The sequence below is a fragment of the Ranitomeya variabilis genome, chromosome 4 (assembly GCF_051348905.1).
Source record: "Ranitomeya variabilis isolate aRanVar5 chromosome 4, aRanVar5.hap1, whole genome shotgun sequence".
Taxonomy (NCBI): domain Eukaryota; kingdom Metazoa; phylum Chordata; class Amphibia; order Anura; family Dendrobatidae; genus Ranitomeya; species Ranitomeya variabilis.
In genome coordinates this window covers 700,607,618-700,629,762 of record NC_135235.1, presented here as the reverse complement: position 1 = coordinate 700,629,762, position 22,145 = coordinate 700,607,618, and the positions used below count along the sequence as shown (strand labels likewise).

The window sequence follows — 22,145 nt, the reverse complement described above, 5'->3', positions numbered from 1 at the left end:
CTGTTAGTTGCTTGCCGGTCAACAATGTTATCAGAAGCCTCTCTGTGCTTGTTCCTGCTCCTAGACAACTACTAGATAAGTTGGACTCTTGTCCATGTTTGTTTTTGCATTTTTGTTCCAGTTCACAGCTGTAGTTTCGTTACTGTGTCTGGAAAGCTCTTGTGAACAGGAATTGCCACTCTGGTGTTATGAGTTAATGCCAGAGTTTTAAAGTAATTTCTGGATGGTGTTTTGATAGGGTTTTTAGCTGACCATGAAAGTGTCCTTTCTGTCTTCTGCTATGTAGTAAGTGGACCTCAAATTTGCTAAACCTATTTTCATACTACGTTTGTTATTTCATCTTGATTCACCGCCAATACATGTGGGGGGCCTCTGTCTCCTTTCGGGGTATTTCTCTAGAGGTGAGCTAGGACTAATATTTTCCTCTGCTAGCTTTATTTAGTCCTCCGGCTGGTGCTGGGCATCTAGAATCAACGTAGGCATGCTACCCGGCCACTGCTAGTTGTGCGTTAGGTTTAGTTCATGGTCAGCTCAGTTTCCATCTTCCTAGAGCTAGTTCCTATATATGCTGATGCTATGATCTCTTGCCATTGAGATCATGACAGCGGACACCATGTCGCGTTTGGAGAGCCCCTGTGTGCCTAAACATTGGAGCTCCCTCACAAGTGACCCCATTTTGGAAACTAGACCCCCCAAGGAGCTTATCTAGATGCATAGTGAGCACTTTGAACCCCCAGGTGCTTCACAAATTGATCCGTAAAAATGAAAATGTACTTTTTTGTTTTTTTTTTTCTCACAAAAAAATTCTTTTAGCCACAATTTGTTCATTTTCACATGGGCAACAGGATAAAATGGATCCTAAAATGTGTTGGGCAATTTCTCCTGAGTACACCGATACCTCATATATGGTCACAAACCACTTTTGTGCACACGGCAAGGCTTGGAAGGGAAGGAGCGCCATTTGACTTTTGAATGAAAAATTAGCTCCAATCGTAAGAGGACACCATGTCGCGTTTGGAGAGCCCCTGTGTACCTAAAGATTTGAGCTCCCCCACAAGTGACCCCATTTTAGAAACTAGACCCCCCCAAGGAACTTATCTAGATGCAAAGTGAGCACTTTGAACCCCCAGGTGCTTCACAAATTGATCCGTAAAAATGAAAATGTACTTTTTGTTTTTCACAAAATAACCAGTCCAGGAATACCAACACAAACAATAGAATAACAGAACAGAGCATATTACATATAAATAACAGAAAAGAAAAATAAAAAATTTAAAAGAAATAAATGAAAATAATAAAAAAATAAAAATAATAATTTTGTTGGTTATTTTGCCAACAAAAAATATATATATGTATATATGGGTACATTTTACTATGAACAATTAATACTGTCCAGGCTGTTTGCTTATTCTGATGTTGGGTGGTTGTATCTTTTCCATATAATTTGCTGTTTGTTTATAGTTCCTTTTCATGGATAATGTTGTTTGCCCTTCTTCTTGCCCTCTTTCAATAAGGCCGCGTCCGTACCGCGCATGCGTGCTGCTTGCGTCCTGCTGTGTTCGGCGTTTCCATGCCGCCTGCTGCAGGATCATGTGGGGCCCCACGTGTTTCCTGTTACGTTTGGCAGAGTGAGCGTTGGGCATGGCGGATGCAGCAATAGGTGCACAGCGTGAGTACAGACATTTCCGGCATGGTGGTATAAAATGACACACATGGCAGTATCTCCTCACCGCCCCCTGAGGAAGGAGCTTTACGCTCCGAAACGCGCGTCGGGATGGACTCTCGGCTTCCCGCTGCTACAAATACCAGGTAGTAGTTTTGATGTATGTGGCCATGATTTGCGTTATGCTATTATGCCGGTATACATATGGATATTGATCCTTTCTATTTTGATATGGCCAGTGATTGCTTATTCATTATGATCGTTGGCATGATCGTGCAGTGATGGCTCTTTGGAGTCCTTGGGCATCTTGCACAGCCACAGAGTGTTTTACTTCCCCTCCCTGCTGTCCATTAATCTGTCCTCTGTTCTGATTGGAGTTTTATTGGTTATTTAATAAAATCTATACATTTTATGGGAGGATCTAACTGCGTTTCTGTGGTGTTTTTGTATGTAGCTTTTGCAGTTCTCCTAATACAGTCCTGACACGCATGCAGGTGACATCTACAGTAAATTATTTGCTGATTGAACATGAACTGTATATTTATGCATGTATAATGTTTATGACTACCTTATTATTAGCCCTGGCATACCAGCCTGACCAAAGAACTGAGGCGAGCTTCCAAGGCTGATGAGCAGAGATGGAAAAGATCCCACTCCAACGAGCACTTCATCGGATTCAAACAGTCCCTCACTACTTTCAAGGCCACACTCGCCACAGCTAAACAAACCTACTTCTCATCTCTCATATCCTCCCTGTCTCACAACCCTAAACAGTTATTCCACAGTTTCAATTTACTCCTCTGTCTCCCAGCACTTCCTCCCTCCCCACTCATCTCAGCTGAAGATTTTGCCTCATTCTTCAAGCAGAAGATTGATAACATCAGAGAGTTTTGGTTGACAACCCCCAGAGCCCTTCCTCCCAACTTCCCAGCCCTCCACCTCCAAAATCAACTTCTCCACCATTACAGAAGATCGATTCTCCTCTCTACTCTCAAGATCGCATCTCACCACCTGTGCACTTAACCCAAACCCATCCCACTTCATCCCAAACCTCACCACAGTCTTCACTCCAACCCTAACCCACTTCTTCAACCCATCACTAACAACTGGTGTTTTCCCCTCAAGGTTTAAACATGCCTCAATCACACCTATCCTCAAAAAGCCCTCTCTTGACCCATTCTCTGTATCTAGCTGTCACTCTATATCACTTCTCCCCTATGCCTCAAAACTACGGGAACAACACGTCCATCTTGAACTGTCCTCCCATCTCTCTTCCTGCTCCCTCTTCGACCGCTTACAATCTGGCTTCCGGTCACTCCACTCCACTGAAACTGCCCTAACTAAGGTCACCAATGACCTATTAACAGCCAAAAGCAAGCAACACTACTCTGTCCTCCTCCTCCTGGACCTGTCCTCTGCCTTTGACCCGGTGGCATCACAGACTTGGCCCTATCCTGAATCTCATCATACCTAACAGACCGGACACTCAGCATCTCCCACTCACACACCACATCCTCACCTAGCTCCCTGTCGGAGTCCTGCAAGGTTCAGTCCTAGGGCCCCGCTCTTCTCCATTTACACCTTTGACCTGGGACAGCTCATAGAATCTCACGGCTTTCAGTATCACCTCTGTGCTGATGACACACAAATCTACCTCTCTGGACGAGATATCACCACCCTACTAACCAGAATCCCTCAGTGTCTGTCCGCTATTTCATCCTTCTTCTCAACTAGATTTCTAAAACTTAACATTGACAAAACAGAATTCATTATCTTTTCCCCATATCACGTGACCCCCCCCAACGAACCTATCCATTACAGTAAACGGCTGCCCACTCTCCCCAGTCCCACAAACTCGCTGCCTCAGGGTAATCCTTGACACTGATCTCTCCTTCAAACCACATATCCAAGCCCTCTCCACGTCCTGCAGCCTTCAACTCAAAAATATTTCATGGATCAGTACATTCCTAAACCAAGAATCTGCAAAAACCCTAGTCCATGCCCTCATCATCTCCCTCCTTGACTAATGCAACCTCCTGCTCTGTGGCCTCCCCTCAAACTCTCTTGCACCCCTCCAATCTATTCTAAACTCTGCTGCCCGACTAATCCACCTGTCCCCTAGCTATTCCCCCTGCCACTCCCCTTTGTCAATCCCTTCACTGGCTCACCATTGCCCAGAGACTCCAATACGAAACCCTAATCCTGACATACAAAGCCATCCTCAACCTGTCTCCTCCATACATCTGTGACCTCGTCTCCCGGTACTTACCTGTATGCAACCTCCGATCCTCATAAGATCTCCTCTTCTCAAAATCGCATACAAGATTTCTCTCATGCATCACTCCTACTCTGGAACGCTCTACCACAACATATCAGACTCTCGCCTACCATCGAAACCTTCAAAAAGAACCTGAAGATCTACCTCTTCCGACAAGCCTACAACCTGCAGTAACCACAGATTGACCAAACCTCTGCATAATCAGCTCTACCCTTACCTATTGTATCCTCAAACATCCCTTGTAGATTGTGAGCCCTCGCAGGCAGGGTCCTCGCCACTACTGTACCAGTCATGACTTGTATTAAGATTATTGTACTTGTTTTTATTATGTATACCCCTCCGCACATGTAAAGCGCCATGATATAAACGGCGCTATAATAATAAATAATAATGATAATACTGGGACACAGTGTAAAACTAAGAATGAATTAAAAAAATACCAAGGGGTAGATGGATCATCCAGGTTGTAAGTTCTAAAGAAAATAACTTTCAGTGACCAAAGTTCTTTGAACAGTTTTGGGTGGAGGAGAATGTTTTGGTCTAGAGGCAAAATGGTGATCATGGCAATACAGCCGGACTACAACACCGATAAAGCAACCACAGCCGATGACTGAGAAGAATCTGTGACTTCTCTGCATTTAGTAGTTACTACTCACCTGGGTAGTCATATGTAGGAATCTCCTCTTTACACCGCTCATCATCTCTCACATATGTCTCTGTAGTATTAATATGGGTCAGATCTTCACCCTGAAACAAATATTGTAAAAGTCACAGACAGATGGAGATGTCACATCTATGATCAGCTCTAATCCTGCCATCTCCACCGTTCTCATTACACAAGTATAAAAAATATAATACTGGTGGATAAAACAAGACTGAGCACAAGACCTTCACCAGCGTCTACACATCGTGGGGGAGATCTAATGACGACTTCTCTCAATCTACCTGATGATCCTGAGGAACACTGGGATCTTCTTGCTTACAGTCTTGTGGAAGAAGAGGACAGGGACATCTCTCTGGTGTTGTCCTCTTACTGGATAGACCTGGAGGAAACACATACAGGGGGTGAATTCATTCTTTACATACAGATAACTATAGGCTGTATGTATTTAGTCCTGTCTATTACCTGGAGATGTGAGAGGCTGGGGAACCTCCATTATGACGTTCTTGTACAGATCTCTGTGTCCTTCTAAATACTCCCACTCCTCCATGGAGAAATGGACAGCGACATCCTGACACCTTATAGGAACCTGACATATACAATGATACCATCATCCCCCCGATCCCTTCATAGTGTTACTGTATAATGTCCCAGCATTCCCAGCAGTGTCACCTCTCCAGTCAGCAGCTCAATAATCTTGTAGGCGAGTTCTAGGATCTTCTGGTCATTGATGTCCTCATGTATCAGGAGGTGGGATGGAGGCCCCGTGACTGGGCTCAGGGGTCTTCCCCATTCCTCCGACACAGGGTCCTGACAGCGGTCACTAGAGGTCTTCTTCACCATTGTGTAATCCTGGTTATGGAGAGACACATTAATAAATCTCACTACAGACATTTCCAGAGTTCTTACCTCTCCAGTTCTGTCCATCTCTTATTGTCATAGATAAGAATAATGCAATGTGACGTCATCAGAATCTCTCACCTCTCCAGTAAGCCGGAAGAGGATTTCTAGGGTGAGGTCTAATATCCTCTCCGCCATCTTGTCTCTGTCCATATCTATCTTTGATGGTTAAATCAGGAAAATTTTCTTTTGCAGAAGATCTTCACTGAGAGGATCTGATATTGTAGAGACCTGAATGAGAAGATGAGTTGATGTAACATCATAAGAATCCTGTGTAATAATACAATTACTGGAGATAATAAGGGAAACATATGAGATTTATTATTTTACAGTATTTAGTTTCCTTCTTTACATCTACTAATAAAACCTATATATTTAGGCCACAGACAATAAGCTTCCTCGGAGTCGGCAGCTGAATACGTTTTTCATAGACTCATCTTCCATTACGCTAATTCTCGTCTCATTTACCGACCCTGGAATCGGCATTAGGAATACTGCAGGAGATATTCATTACACAAGACATGAGAAATAACTACTTCATGATGAGGACGACATCATCTTCTACTACAGCTCTAGAAACACATTTGGACAGAGTCGGTCACTGACTCCATCACCATCGGCCGTCTATATGAAGGTTTCCCGTCTTCCCCACACTGTAATCTTCTATCACGTTAGATCTCAGGTCTGATTCACACACAGAAGTTTGTTTATAGGCTAGGAAGGGGGTAATACCCATGGAGCTTCCCAGGCTATTAATAGCAGCTCACAATTGTATACTTAGCCTTTAGTGGCTATTAAAACCAAAGAAGTGACATAAGCTCCCTCTATATTTAATAACCAGCAAAGGCTATGCAGACAGCTGCGGGTTGATATTAATAGCCTAGAAAGGGGCCATGGATACTGGCCCCGCCCAGGCTAAAAACATCAGCTCTCAGCCACCTCAGAAAAGGCACATCTCTAAGATGCACCAATTCTAACACTTAGCCTCTCTCTTCCCACTTGCCCTTTAGCGGTTGCAAGAGGGGTAATAGTTGGGGGATTGATGTCACCTTTGTATTGTCTGGTGACATCAAGCCCCAAGGTTAGTAATGGAGAGGAGTCAATAAGACGCCCCCATTACTAACTCAATAGTCACATTACAAGAAAACACAGACACCCAGAAAAAAGTAATTGAAAGAATGACACAGACTCCTTTAATAATCTCAATTAAACCATACTTACGACCTTGCCTAATTCCATCGAAGCCCTCAATCTCCTGTAATAAACCAAAAATAATAAAACAACAATATCCCTCACCTCTCCATCATTCTGTCCCACGCAGTAATCCATGTCTGGTGGAGAAATAGTTTCCAACCTAGACTGTGCCAAGATGTGACCGTACAGCCTGAGAACCACTGGTGAATGAGCTGCTGCGAGCGCAGCCTCAGTGTCTAGCGGTGACATCACTGACGCTCCGTTCCCAGCCAGGCTGAACTGTGGTGACCTTGGTGAGAAACCCCGCTAGCACCATGAGAAAGTCGCACAGTGCAGAGGCTAGTTCTCCGGGAGAATTATTAAAAAAATACAGTGTGGGGACCCCTCTCATCTTGATAACCAACCTTGCTGAAGCTGACAGTTGAGGGTTGCAGCCCCCAGCTGTGAGTTTTGCCTGGCTTGTTATCAAAAATAGGGGGAACCCATGCAGGTTTTTTTAATCATGTATTTACCGCACAGAAGCAGCTGATGAATACTCCTATCATCCGCCCCTGCTCTCACTGTTATTAGCAGGTGTCGGATGATGGGAGCAGTTGTCCCATCAGCTGCCACCAGTGACCGGAGGTAACCTGTATACCTCCAATCACAGCTGAGCGCTCCCGCTGTCTTTTGACAGTGGGGGAACCGCGGCTCTCTGACCGACGGGGATGGTTTCACCGCCGTTCAGAAGCCGTGTTTGTCACGCTGTCATGCATATGACAGCGTGTCAAACACTGTATTGTCGGGCCCCTCCATTCAAGTGAATAGGGTTCAGGTCCACTCTGCTCAATGACAGGCTGTATGGACGTATCATGCAGTCTGCCATCTATAGGTAGCAGAGCCGAGTGTGAGGGCACATCCGGCTGTCCTTAACTTTTCTGCAGCAAATATGCTGCAAAAAAGGGACAACCTGCGTATTTGCAGCGCTTTTTTACCATCCATTCAAGTCAATGCATGAAAAGACGCTGCAAAAATGCTGAAAGAAGTGACATGCTCTATGTCAAAGAAGCTCAGCAAAAACGCCCAGTATGAACATACCCGTGAGAGCAGGAGCAGCTCTTGCGCTGTAAATAAATTAAAAAAAGGCATGGGTTGCCCCCTATTTTTGATAATGAGCCAGGCAAAATTCAGAGTTGGGGGCTTCAACCCTCAGCTGTCAGCTGCAGCAAGGTTGGTTATCAAGCATAAAGAGGTCCCACGCTCTTTTTTAAATTATTTAAATAAATAATTTTAAAAAATGATGTGGGGTCAACCTCATTTTGTGACAACCAGCCTTTCTAAAGCTGACTGCTGAGGGCTGGTATTCTCAGGCTGGTAAGGGGCCATGGATATTGACCCCCCAGCCTACAAATAACAGCCCGCAGCTGCCCAGAAAAGGCACATCTATTAGATGCGCCAGTTCTGGTGCTTTGCCCGACTCTTTCCACTTGCCCTGTAGCAGTGGCAAGTGGGGTTCAAATTTGTGTAGCTGATGTCACCTTTGTATTGTCAGGTGACATCAAGCCCATGGCTTAGTAATGGAGTGTAAGACACCTATCCTTTACTAATCCTATAGTTATAGGGTAAATAAAGACACAGCAAGAATAAAGTGAATTCAAAAAATGACAGACTCTTTTAATAATCTCAATTAAACCATACTTACGTCCTCGCCTAATTCCACCAAAGCCCTCGATCTCCTGTACTAAAACTAAAATAAAAAAACAACAATATACCATACCTGTCTGTCGTTCTGTCCCATGCCGTAATCCATGTCTGGGGGAGAAATAGTTTTCAACCTGGACGGTGCCAAGATGTGACCGTCCAGGCTGAGAACCACTGCTGAACGAGCTGCTGGGAACACAGCGTCAGTGACTTTCAGTGACTTCACTGAGGCTGCGTTCCCAGCCAGGCTGAACTGCGGTGACGTCAGTGAGATGCCCGCTAGCACCATAAGAAAGTCGCACAGTGAAGGAAAGAGTTGAAATTCACCTCAGTGAAATTCTCCCGGTGAACTCGCCTCTGCATTGTGTGACTTCCTCACAGTGCTAGCGGGGATCTCACAGAGCCCACACCATTTTTTTTCAGAAAAATCTTTTATTAATTAAATACATGTACAGTAAGCTGCACACATTGTACTAAATGTATTTGTCACTGACATCTATATATCTACTTATTCTATTTGTATTTACTGTATGTAATCCAGGTCTTCTATCCTGTCAGCTCCTGCAGTGATTGTACACTACCGCGGCTGCTGAATTACCAGCTTTTCTTCTATCTACGTAATATACATACACTGTGTCACCGACATCTATAAAAAACAAACAAACAAAAAAAAAAAAAACCTTCCTTCTCACCCCAATGGGGGTGGACTTTGTTGTCCTTTCCCATTCTCAGGTCCTCTACCAGAGACCTGGGTTCTGTGCAGGATCTTAGTTGTTCCCAGCATTGCGCTTTTCTGGACAGAGACCTCAGATATTGCTCCTGGGATCTGTTGTAGCCATCCTTCAAACTTAGGGCTCACTGCTCCAAGTGCTCCTATCACTGCGGGAATCACTGTTGCCTTCACCTTCCACATCTCCAGTTATCCTTTGAGGCCCTGCTATTTCTCCAGCTTCTCATATTCCTTCTTTCTGATGTTGCTGTCACTTGGCACTGTCTCATGTATTATCATTGCTATCTTCTGATCCTTGTCTAATATCACAATGTCTGGTTGGTTAGCTAACACCTGCTTATACGTCTGGATCTTGACGTCCCACAGGATTTTAGCCCTTTCATTTTCCACCACTTTTTCTGGGGTCTCCCACCTGGACTTAGGGGGAATTAGCCAATATGCTGTGCAGAAGTTCCCGTATACAATTCCCTCTACTTGTTGTGGCGTTCAGTATACGCAGCTCCTGCTTGCATTTTGCATCCTGCCACTATGCGTTGGAAGGTTTCTAAGGTTTCTTTGCATAGTCTGCACCTTGGATCTTGTGTGGTAGATTCCTGCTTCTATGGATCTGGTACATAGTGCTTGCTCTTGTGCCGCTATGATTAGTGCCTCTATGCTGTCTTGGAGTCCAGCTTTCTGCAGCCATTGATAAGATTTCTCCATGTCAGCAACCTCCATTATCTGTTAATTGTAACCACCCCCGGGTTAGCCCCCCCTTATTGAGAATTTGGGTAAAAAATGATTCCATTTGTTAGATCTTTGTTAGATCCGGTTTGATCAACCAAAACTAACGTTAGATCTCCCCTACAATATTAGATATTTACGATCTATTTCAGGGGGGGCTAACCCGTAGCTAACCCCCCCTACTTTGAAATTTGCCGTTTTTTGAATCGATTCTGATAGATATTCGTTAGATCCGGTTTGATCAGCAAAAGTTAATGTTAGATCTCCTTTCGTTCCCGAGATATTGGGGGTGTCAAGTGGGGGGTTAGCTACGGGTTAGCCCCCCCTACTTTGAAATTTGCAATTTTTTGGATGGATTCTAATAGATATTCGTTAGATCCGGTTTGATCAGCAAAAATTAACGTTAGATCTCCTTTCGTTCCCGAGATATTGGGGGTGTCAAGTGGGGGGTTAGCTACGGGTTAGCCCCCCCTACTTTGAAATTTGCCATTTTTTGGATGGATTCTAATAGATATTCGCTAGATCCGGTTTGATCAGCAAAAATTAACGTTAGATCTCCTTTCGTTCCCGAGATATTGGGGGTGTCAAGTGGGGGGTTAGCTACGGGTTAGCCCCCTCTACTTTGAAATTTGCCGTTTTTTGGACGGATCCTGATAGATATTCGTTATATCCGTTTGAGCAGCGGTCCTGAGGTGTAGATGGAGAAGAGGAGGGGTCCAAGGACAGAGCATTGGGGAAGACCAACAGAGAGAGAGTGAAGTGAGGAGGTGGTGAGTAAGTGGGACAATCTGAAAGTTCGGTCAGTGAGTCATTCTCGCCCCCCGTGATGCCTACAGGCCCGCCTCTTTACAATCATCGAAGCACACTGCCCCCCTTCCCCACCGCGACACATCGCCAGTGAAGTCCTGATGCTGCCCACAACTGGCCCCCACCGAAGTCGCCGCTGCTCAAACGGATCTAACGAATATCTATCAGAATCCATAAAAAAACAGCAAATGTCAAAGTAGGGGGCTAACCCGTATTGCCCAGCCACGTAGTATATTGCCCAGCCACGTAGTATATTGCCCAGCCGCGTAGTATATTGCCCAGCCACGTAGTATATTGCCCAGCCACGTAGTATATTGCCCAGCCACGTAGTATACTGCACAGAGCCACGTAGTATACAGACTTAAAATAAAAAATAAACATATACTCACCTTCCGAAGGCCTGTTGAAGTCCTGGCCCTGTGTGCGATGCAGGCAGCAGCTTCCGGTCCCAGGGTTGGTATGAGCGCAGGGCCTGTGATGACGTCGCGGTCACATAACTGTGACGTCATGGCAAGTCCTTCTCGCATACCATCCTTGGCACCGAAACCTGCCGCTTGCATGGAGTGGTCACCGGAGCGTCGCGAGGAGCGGGAAAGGCGGCTGATGGTGAGTATAGCAGGTTTTTTGTTTTTTTAATTATTTTTAGCATGACATATTTTTACTATTGATGCTGCATAGGCAGCATCAATAGTAAATAGTTGGGGACACACAGGGTTAATAGCAGCGGTAACGGAGTGCGTTACACTGCAGTCCGTTACCGCTGGCATTAACCCTGTGTGAGCAGTGACTGGAGGGAATTATGGAGCGGGCGCCGGGCACTGACTGCAGGGGAGTAGGGAGGGACTAATCGGACTGTGCCCATCGCTGATTGGTCGCGGCAGCCATGACAGGCAGCTGCCGAGACCAATAAGCAACGCGGGATTTCCGTGACGGAAGTTGAGGACAGAAAGACAGAAGTGGCCCTTAGACAATTATATATATAGATTGGCCAACACAAATAACGTAATGGGGAAGCTTGAAGTAAAGGACTGGTTTGCAGCTACGTGGCACATTTTCCGATTGGGCACTTATGTGCTTAAAGTGGGATTTAATTTCCAAACACACAGCTCTCTACATCCATTCTCCTGCTGCCATCCATATCTGCATACATTGATCAGCAGATCCATGCACACACTCATGCACAGATAAAGATAGGACAATTACACACAGTAGATCAGACCTTCCTGCATAGAAATATGCCATACATAGGAAATCAATACCTACCTTCACATTTAGTTAGTGAACACACTTGTACGAGGATGTGTTTCTCTGCCTGCTCTTATGACTGAAGTGAAAATGAGCATCCAAAGAAAAGGTCACACACACAGGGTCAAACAGAGGGTGGGATCAAAATCACTCAAAAGTTGATACATTGTGTTGATAAAACTACATGCAAATGTAAAAGGAGCTAAGTGGATTTTCAAGCCATTACCCCACCTGGTTTTTCCATATATGGTTTTCAATGGCATCACACACTGCTTAGGGAGCTGATAAGCATGTGATCGGCTCCATCATGCTCTGTTCCTCTGTTCCGCCGCTATCCCACCTGTTGCTTTTCCTGCCCTGTTTTTAACTTTCAGGTAACTTTTGATATGTCATAGTGGCATATCAAAGTTTATCTGCTAACCTAGGCTAAACCATGTTCACACTTTGCGGTTTTTACCGCGAAACCACCGCGATTTTGCCGCTGCGGGTCTGCTGCAGTTTCCATTGCGTTTACATTTACATGTAAACCTATGGAAACGGCAAAACGCTGTGCACATGCTGCGGGAAGAACCGCGCAGAAACGCAGCGGTTTACATTCTGCAGCATGTCACTTCTTTGTGCAGAATCGCTGCGATTCTGCACCCATAGGAATGCATTGATCTGCTTACTTCCCGCATGGGGCTGTGCCCACGTTGCGGGAAGTAAGCGGATAATGTGCGGGTGGTACCCAGGGTGGAGGAGAGGAGACTCTCCTCCAGGCCCTGGGAACCATATTTGAGTGTAAAAAAAAGAATTAAAATAAAAAATCATGTTATACTCACCTCTCAGCGCTGCACGCGGCCGTCCGGTCAGAGTTGCTGTGCGAACAGGACCTGCGGTGACGTGGCGGTCACATGAAGGGTCCTTCTCGCACATCATCTTTGGAACCGGACCGCCAGGTGCAGCGCCGAGGAGATCGGGACGTCAGAGGGTGAGTATATAACCATTTTTTTTTACTTTAACATTACTATTGATGCTGCATATTGCTGCATATGCAGCATCAATAGTATAGGCGGAAACCCGCAGCGGAAACCGCAAAACAAACCGCGATAAATCTGCAGGGATAACCGCAGCGGTTTTGCCCTGCAGATTTATCAAATCCGCTGCGGGAAAACCCGCAGGGGCCCCCGCAAAGTGTGCACATAGCCTAAAGGTACCTTCACACTCAGCAACTTTGCAACGAGAACGACAACGATCCGTGATGTTGCAGCGTCCTGGATAGCGATCTCGTTGTGTTTGACACGCAGTAGCGATCTGGATCCCGCTGTGATGTCGCTGGTCGGAGCTAGAAGTCCAGAACTTTATTTCGTCGCTGATCATCCGCTGTCCATCGTTGTATCGGCGTGTGTGACGCCGATCCAGCGATGTGTTCACTTGTAACCAGGGTAAATATCGGGTTACTAAGTGCAGGGCCGCGCTTAGTAACCCGATATTTACCCTGGTTACCATTGTAAAAGTAAAAAAAAAACACAGTACATACTCACATTCTGATGTCTGTCACGTCCCCCGGCGTCCACAGGGTTACGCGCTGCTGCCGAGAGCTTCCTGCACTGAACGTGTCAGCGCCGGCCATAAAGCAGAGCACAGCGCAGCACAGACGTCACCGCTGTGCTCTACTTTACTGCCGGCGCTGATGACACATTCAGTGCAGGAAGTTCTCGGCAGCAGCGCGTAACCCTGTGGATGCCGGGGACGTGACTGACATGAGAAGGTGAGTATGTACTGTTTTTTTTTTTTTTACTTTTACAATGGTAACTAGGGTAAATATCGGGTTACAAAGCGCGGCCCTGCACTTAGTAACCTGATATTTACCCTGTTACCCGGGTGCTGCAGGGGGACTTCGGCATCGTTGAAGACAGTTTCAACGATGCCGAAGTCGTTCCCCTGATCGTTGGTCGCTGGAGAGCTGTCTGTGTGACAGCTCCCCAGCGACCACACAACGACTTACCAACGATCACGGCCAGGTCGTATCGCTGGTCGTGATCGTTGGTAAGTCGTTTAGTGTAACGGTACCTTAAGTTCACACTGCTTAAATATGACACCTGTTTTGTCTGAGCTGGAATTAAACTCTGAATGTGGTACTGCAGGGGTTCCTTGGTGTCTCCTGCTGGCGGGGTGACGTCGCCCCTCCAGTGTCCTATGCCGGGGAAACGCCAGGGAACCACAGACAAGCCCTGCAGTACAAGGCCGACAGCAAGGGAGGCTGTGACTACCCGTGGCGCTGCAGTGAAGCGGGAGGACGATATGCAGGGGAGCACTGCTCACTGGCATCCCTCTGTTGTGGCAGTGTAAGGATTCCCTGAGCTTTCCCGCTGGCAGGGTGACGTCACCCCACCAGCGTTCCACAGCCTGGGGAAATCCCAGGGAACCCCTTCAGCACCATACATCACATGTTCACATTGGATTACAGATCAGGTACTACCAGGGGTCAAGTTCTGGGAAAAAATGTGGGAACTCGCCCAAGATTTCCTACTTGCCCCCACTCTGATGAGAGTTACACCAACGTAGTAATGAAATAATACTGCCATACTGTGACTAAATAAAACACCATGCAAAGACCAATATTACCCCTATACAGTGACCATAGATAAGCAGAAACTAGCTCCACAGGCGCTCTGCAGACCGCACTAGTGATTGTTACCTTTAGGCCTCTTTCACACGATCATATACGTATTGTGCGCGTTAAAAATGCAGCATTGTCACTGTGTATTTACCGTCATATTTCACTCAGCCCAGTGATTTGTATTAATGGGCTAATCGTGTAATATGCTACAAAATAGAACATGCTGTATTTTTTTTTACATGCATTTGCGTATGCGTGAAAATAACACATGAGAATAAACGCATCGGTTTCAATGGGTACATTTCAACGTGAAAAACAGCGTATTACACAACAAAACTAAGATCATGTGAAAGAGGCCTTATATCCAATGGTCACATGTGATGTTTGCTGTTACTGGGGTCATTTGCTTTTCCTATTACTAGTCCAGACCGCCACAATGAATTTTCCCAGCCGCTACTTGTCTCTGTAGGATTTTGCATTCAGACAGCTACGGGTTAGCCCCCTCCCCCAGAAAAAGATAGTAAATATCTCGGGAAGGAAAGGAGATCTAACGTTAATTTTTGCTGATCAAACCGGATCTAACGAATATCTATTAGAATCCATCCAAAAAACAGCAAATTTCAAAGTAGGGGGGGCTAACCCGTAGCTAACCCCCCACCTGACACCCCCAATATCTCGGGAATGAAAGGAGATCTAACGGTAATTCTTGGTGATCAAACCGGATCTAACGAATATCCATTAGAATCCATCCAAAAAACGGCAAATTGCAAAGTAGGGGGGGCTAACCTGTAGCTAACCACCCACCTGACATCCCCAATATCTCGGGAAGGAAAGGAGATCTAACGTTAATTTTGCTGATCAAACCGGATCTAACGAATATCTATTAGAATCCATCCAAAAAACGGCAAATTTCAAAGTAGGGGGGGCTAACCCGTAGCTAACCCCCCACCTGACACCCCCAATATCTCGGGAAGGAAAGGAGATCTAATGTTAATTTTTGCTGATCAAACCGGATCTAACGAATATCTATTAGAATCTAACCAAAAAACGGCAAATTTCAAAGTAGGGGGGGTTAGTTACGGGTTAGCCCCCCCTGAAATAGATCGTAAATATCTAATTTTGTAGGGGAGATCTAACGTTAGTTTTGGTTGATCAAACCGGATCTAACAAAGATCTAACGAATGGAATAATTTTTTACCCAAATTCTCAATAAGGGGGGGGGGGGGCTAACCGGGGGGTGGTTTAATTGTACATCCCATGCAGCTGCTTGTCTTGCCATGGTGGTTCCTGTTCCTGTTCTTCCTTCCAGATCTGTTGTTGTTGCTGCCTTAGGCTTTCTCTCAGCATCTCATCTTTTGGTGCCATTTTTCTGATGTATTTCTGGATACTCCTTGTTTCATCAGTGATGGTGGCCTGGATGCTTATCAAGCCTCGACCACCCGCCTTTCTTTTGGTATACAATCTTTGGATGTTAGACTTAGGGTGGAGATCTCCATGCATTGTGAGGAGCTTTCGTGTCTTCACATCTGCAGCTTCCATCTCTTCTTTTGGCCAGCACACTATGCCAGCAGGGTATCTGATAACTGGCAGGGCATATGTATTGATGGCGCAGATTTTATTCTTCCCATTGAGCTGGCTCTTCAAGACCTGTCTTACTGTCAGGACTCTGAACATTTTTACCTTTTGTGCATTACTGCCCTTTTCCAAGATGGAGTCTTCGGTCTCATGTGCACTGTGTCTTCCTGCTATATAACTCCACCCCAGCCTTTAGTCTGTGCTAGAGTATTCTGCCTTGCATCCAGCTCCTGATGACTCCCTGGCTTTGCACCTGCACCTGCTCCTGTGAACCTGTGTGGAGATCCTGCTACTCAGCTCTGAGTTTCTGCTGCATACATCGGTTTCCAGTAATCCTCCATCTGGCTGCTTGTGTTTGTTTCCATCTGCATTTGCTGGACATGTAAGCTGTTGCTGCTCTGCTTAAACCTGAGACTTTTACCCAGGCCTCCCTGGTTGTGCTAAGATATTATTTGAACTTCCTTATAAGCATATCTATCTGTTTTTGGACTACCAAGGACTTATTCGTGTCAAGTATCCTCAAGAATAATTGTGCTTCATAGACTTTCTGTGTGATTGCATTTCCCTCTGAAGTTTCCTATAGACTGCTAAGCTGCATTTAATATTTACTCCAAGTGTTGTGGACTTGAGTTTCTCTCTGCACCTGTTTGAATCACCGTGTGATAATATAGACTTTACCACTTATAAAACTGTGTCCTGTAGTTGTCTTGTTCCATGCAAAGAGTCTCCTGAGTTATCCCTTATAATCATTACACTTACCCTTTGATGGTATTTGGATGTTGCTGCTTTCCTTGCCTCATCATGGTTACCGAATCCCTGTGGGATGTCGAGGTACTTGTAGCATGTCTGTACATCTGCTATGTGCCCTGCTAGTAATTCCACTCCATCAGTCTTGACTACCTTGCCTCTCTTTATTACCAATCGGCCACACTTCACCAGTCTGAAGGACAGCCCGTTGTCTTCACTGTAGATCTTTGTCAGGTGGATCAGTGAATTGATGTCTCATTCGTTTTTCGCATACAGCTTGATGTCATCCATGTAGACGAAGTGGCTGATGGTGCTTCCACTCTTGAACTTGTATCCATAGCAGGTGTGACAAAACACTCCGGGATCGCCTTTGCTGGGGTCAAAGGTCACGTGGTTTGTGCGTTGAATTCTGAGGCGACAGCAGGTTTCCAAGATGACTGACCTCAAGTCAGGTTTATTTAAAGTGAAAGCAAATACAGAAAACAAAACATAAAAATAAATCCTAGCCTCTCCGGTGCTAACTAAACAAATACGTTTCTACCTAACAACTGGGGGGGCTTCTCCCTCCCAGCTAACATTACATAGATCATGAGCACAGCTCCCACTCACGTTTGTCTCACACAGACAGGCATTCTGTGTGCCCCAGGCTGACACCTGAAACCTCCAGCTGGTCAGCCTTTATTCCTGCACTTATTAACCCCTCGGTATCCTGAAGATACTGAACGGCCTAATTCACATAGGACAAATACCTGGGCGAGATATACCTGCCCCCGACTACCAGACCGACATGACTCTTACATATCCTCCCCCCCTGCTCAGACCACTCAGGTCGAGCAAGAATACTCTCGAAACAGTGTACTCGGGACAGGGCATCAGCGTTCCCCATCTGCACCCCGGGGCGGTGCTCCACCGTGAAAGAGTAAGCCTGCAGGGCAAGGAACCACCGGGTTACCCGACTATTACGGTCCTTGTGGAGATGCATTCACTTGAGAGGGGCATGGTCCGTGACCAGCCTAAACTTCCTACCTGCCAGGTAATATTTGAGGGAGTCGAGAGCCCATTTGATGGCTAGGCACTCTTTTTCAATCACGGCATACCTCTGCTCATGTACATTCAGTTTCCGACTGAGGTAGAGGACCAGGTGTTCGACTCTGTCCCTTACCTGGGAAAGTACAGCTCCGACACCAGTATCAGAAGCATCAGTTTGCACCACAAACTCACTGCTGAAATCAGGAGTCACTAGTACGGGCTGAGAGCACAAAGCCCGTTTCAGACTGTGGAAGGCCTCTTCAGCCGCTGAGGTCCATTTTACCATGACGGAATCCCTCCCTTTGGTAAGATTCGTCAAGGGGGTAGCCATGGCCGCAAAGTTGGGTATGAACCGGCGATAATAGCCGGCAATGCCCAGGAAAGCTTGAACTTGTTTCTTGTTCACTGGTTGCGGCCAACCCTGAATTGCCTGTATTTTGTCGATCTGGGGTTTAACCACTCCTCTGCCAATCACGTAGCCCAAGTATCGGGCTTCTTCAAGGCCGATGTGACATTTCTTGGGATTCGCCGTTAAGCCTGCGTCTCTCAGGTCATCAATCACCACCTGTACCTTCCGGAGGTGAACTTCCCAGTCCACGCTGTAAATTATGATGTCGTCTAGGTAGGCAGAAGCGTACTGCCTGTGGGGCCTCAAGACTCGATCCATCAATCTCTGGAACGTTGCTGGGGCTCCGTGAAGTCCAAACGGCATGTAGATATACTGGAACAGCCCTTCCGGTGTACCAAATGCCGTCTTCTCTCTGGCCGCCTCGGCCAGAGGGATCTGCCAGTACCCCTTTGTTAGATCCAGGGTCGTAATATATCGGGCTTTACCCAGCCGATCGATCAACTCATCGACCCGGGGCATAGGGTAGGCATCAAATTTAGAAACCGCATTCAGTTTCCTAAAGTCATTGCAAAACCGTATAGAGCCATCCGGCTTAGGTATCAACACGATTGGACTGGACCAGGCGCTGTGCGACTCTTCAATGACTCCTAAATCCAACATTGCCTTCACCTCCCGGGAGACGGCTTCACGGCGTGCTTCCGGAATCCGGTATGGCTTCACATGAACTGTGACACCAGGCTCTGTGACAATCTCATGTTTCACTAGCCTAGTCTGGCCAGGTTTTTCTGAGAAAAACTGTTGGTTCTGTAACAAAAACTGCTTAACCTCAGATTTTTGTCGTTCAGAGAGAGTCTCGGCAATCTGTGAGCAAACCGGACGGGGCAGATCCGCTGTTAGGGCAACGCGGTCTTTCCAGGGTTTTATCAGATTCACATGATAAATCTGTTCTGGTTTTCTCTTACCAGGCTGGTGCACTTTATAATACATCAAAAAGAAGGAAAAAAACCTGCCTAGATAAATGGCATAACTTCAAATCAGTATAAACATCAAAAAGAGAATCTGGAAGCTATATAGCCATAAAATCACAGAACTTTATTAAAGACATACATACAAAATCGATTAAAAAGGAGGCAGAGAATATGCAAATAAGAACCACCAAGAGGTAAGATGATACAATAATGTTTACATAAATAACAACTTAATGATCAGGTGTTCTATACAAAAAATGCGCAGGATTCAGATATAATTCAGTCCATAAAAATGTACTTCCCTTCATAAAAATAGTTAGGGGTACTATACGCATATAAATATAAATGTATATACACCCAAGCTAATTAATGATATTGTGTCTTGCCACAAAGTGGCTATGTGCTTTAATAAATATTCCAGAAAAAACGTTTGGCCTAATAAGTGTATACAAATAAACCTAATCCTATATAATATAGTGTGGTAACCTTCATAAAGAGGATATAATCCTTCACATACCGTAAATCTATTTCATGGAAAATAAATGTCAGGCTTAAAGTGCAAAAATAGTGGCCTAAAAAAAGCACGGCTGGTACACATATAAAAGACTTTGCCAAGTGGCATATATGAAAAGAAAAATAGCTTGGGGTATTACCTCTATGATGGTAGCAGCAGCCCGACGCGCGTTTCGCGTATTGCTTCGTCTAAGGGAAAATGCTTACTACTTGTGTGTTACTAGTTGCTTAAATAACCCAAATTACATCCACATTGGTGGCGTTCTAATGGCGGTGCTTCCACCGGCAAACCCGTGTGACGTCACTGCTAGTCAGCGCCACGTGACGTCTGACCACTCCCCAGCTCGACGCGTCAGAGCAAGGGGGCGGACCAGGCGTCAACAGCGACGCGTCTCCACAGCAACATCAAAGCAGGAGACCCACGTAAGCACACACTGCGCCAGTAAGTATCGGTGGAAGATTCTCAATGTAGACAAATATGTGAAGACTATAAAGCATACGGCTCAATATATATATATTAAAATGTAAGAAGTGTGCCTATCAGAACCAACAAAGTGCTTTGAAAGTAATTGCTCACTAAAAAAATACAAGTAAAGTCATTATACAGAAATATCCACTACAATAGTGCTATATTAATACCATAAGTACTACCATAAAAGTGCCATAAGTAGTGCTGTAAAAGTGCTATAATATAATCATGTATCTAAATACATTATTATCAATAAGAACAAACATATATATTCACTCTAACAAAATGTATATAAGAAACACGAAGAATATATTGTTGTGATTAATACCAAGTGAAGACAACTTTTCTAAATAAAGTATACATATGTGGACATTCATTAAAGACATAAATATAAAAGAGTCGTGCAGCATATAATAATCCTCACTATAAAAAAGCATAACATCTCAAAGACCAATAAATTTCTTCATGAGATGACACTCAGCCTTAAAAAAATATTGGCCCATCTTGACAAATGATCGCACCCTTATCCAATATTTGCCGCAACATCTGTCCATTACCTTTCGTCGATCGCCTAACCTTAAAGACCAGCTAGTTCACAGCTACTACCGTGGACCACAAATAGAGAAGAGTTTTTCATCCAAAGGCCCAAAATGGGGTTTCTACCCATGTGGAGAATGCATTGCCTGTCCCAATATGCTGCGTGCTACTGAGTTTAAATCCAGTGACGGTAAGACCACATTCACCATCACGCAGCATATCACTTGTAATTCGATAGGGGTAGTTTATTTAGCAAGATGCACTTGCCCCAAGTTATATGTAGGGCTTACATCTAGGTCACTCAAAATTAGGGCAAGAGAACACTACCGGGATATAGCAAATGCAATTAGTGTAGAGGATCCTACACTTTTGAAGCCTATACCTAGGCATTTTAAAAAATACCATGGCTGTGATGCGACTCTCCTATTGGTCACTGGTATTGACAAGGTGCATATCGACACACGGGGAGGGAATTGGAAGAAAACATTAGCACAGCTGGAGGCCCAGTGGATATATAAAGTGGGTTCTGTCCAACCTTCAGGTTTAAATGAAGTCCTTAGTTTTGCCCCTTTCTTGTAATTTAAATTTTAAGCATGTTTTAATGTTTGTTGTTGCTAGTTTTTAATTTATATGTCTTTTATCTTTATTTTCTTAGTTGTTTAGCATCTTTGATATCAGAGAGCCCTATTGGTCTTATGGCAGTATATCATCTATCCCTGCGCTATCGGTGGAGCCATGAATATCGTCATTGTATACTGGACTATCGTTATTTATAAGCGAAGAAACAGTGTAAAAAGTGTCATCCTATCAAGAAATTTTATTGTCTTTGAGATATTCTGTTTTTTATAGTGAAGACTATTATATACTGTACGGCTGCTTTATATTTATGTTCTTAATGAATATTTATATATGTATTCGCTATTTAGAAGGGTTTTTTCCACTTAGTATTAGTCACTATAATATATTCTTCTGTGTTTAGCCCATATACATCTCTGTTAAAAGTATATATATGTTTGTTGTTATGTATATAAGTATATTATAGCACTTTATAGCACTATTTATGGCACTTTCATGGCAACAATTGTGGCACTAATATAGTACTATTGTAGTTGATATTGAATCGACTCTGCTTTCCTGTATAATGAATTTACTTCTGTAATTTTTTTAGTGAGCCACTGTTTTCAGAACATTCTGTTGGCATTTTTTGTCCTGTAGACAATTCTTACCTTTAACCCCTTAGTGACAGAGCCAATTTGGTACTTAATGACCGAGCCAATTTTTACAATTCTGACCAGTGTCACTTTATGAGGTTATAACTCTGGAACGCTTTATCGGATCCCGCTGATTCTGAGATTGTTTTTTCGTGACATGTTGTACTTCAAGTTAGTGGTAACATTTCTTCGATATTACTTGCGATTATTTATGAAAAAAATGGAAATATGGCGAAAATTTTTAAAATTTTGCAATTTTCAAAC

The 22,145-nt window shown here is 44.7% G+C and overlaps 1 protein-coding gene across 1 annotated transcript in view; it reads right to left on the bottom strand.

Moving 5' to 3' along the window:
- LOC143766424 (uncharacterized) overlaps positions 1–22,145 on the bottom strand; it is a 48,938-nt gene that overhangs the window by 9,890 nt on the left and 16,903 nt on the right. The window contains exons 2-6 of the mRNA XM_077254100.1: positions 5,584–5,733; positions 5,275–5,454; positions 5,068–5,191; positions 4,887–4,984; positions 4,598–4,688 (exon numbers count right to left, since the gene is read on the bottom strand). Of these exons, the coding sequence (XP_077110215.1) occupies positions 4,598–4,688; positions 4,887–4,984; positions 5,068–5,191; positions 5,275–5,454; positions 5,584–5,655 (565 nt within the window). The 5' untranslated portion in view covers positions 5,656–5,733. The remainder of the gene's footprint in view (positions 1–4,597; positions 4,689–4,886; positions 4,985–5,067; positions 5,192–5,274; positions 5,455–5,583; positions 5,734–22,145) is intronic.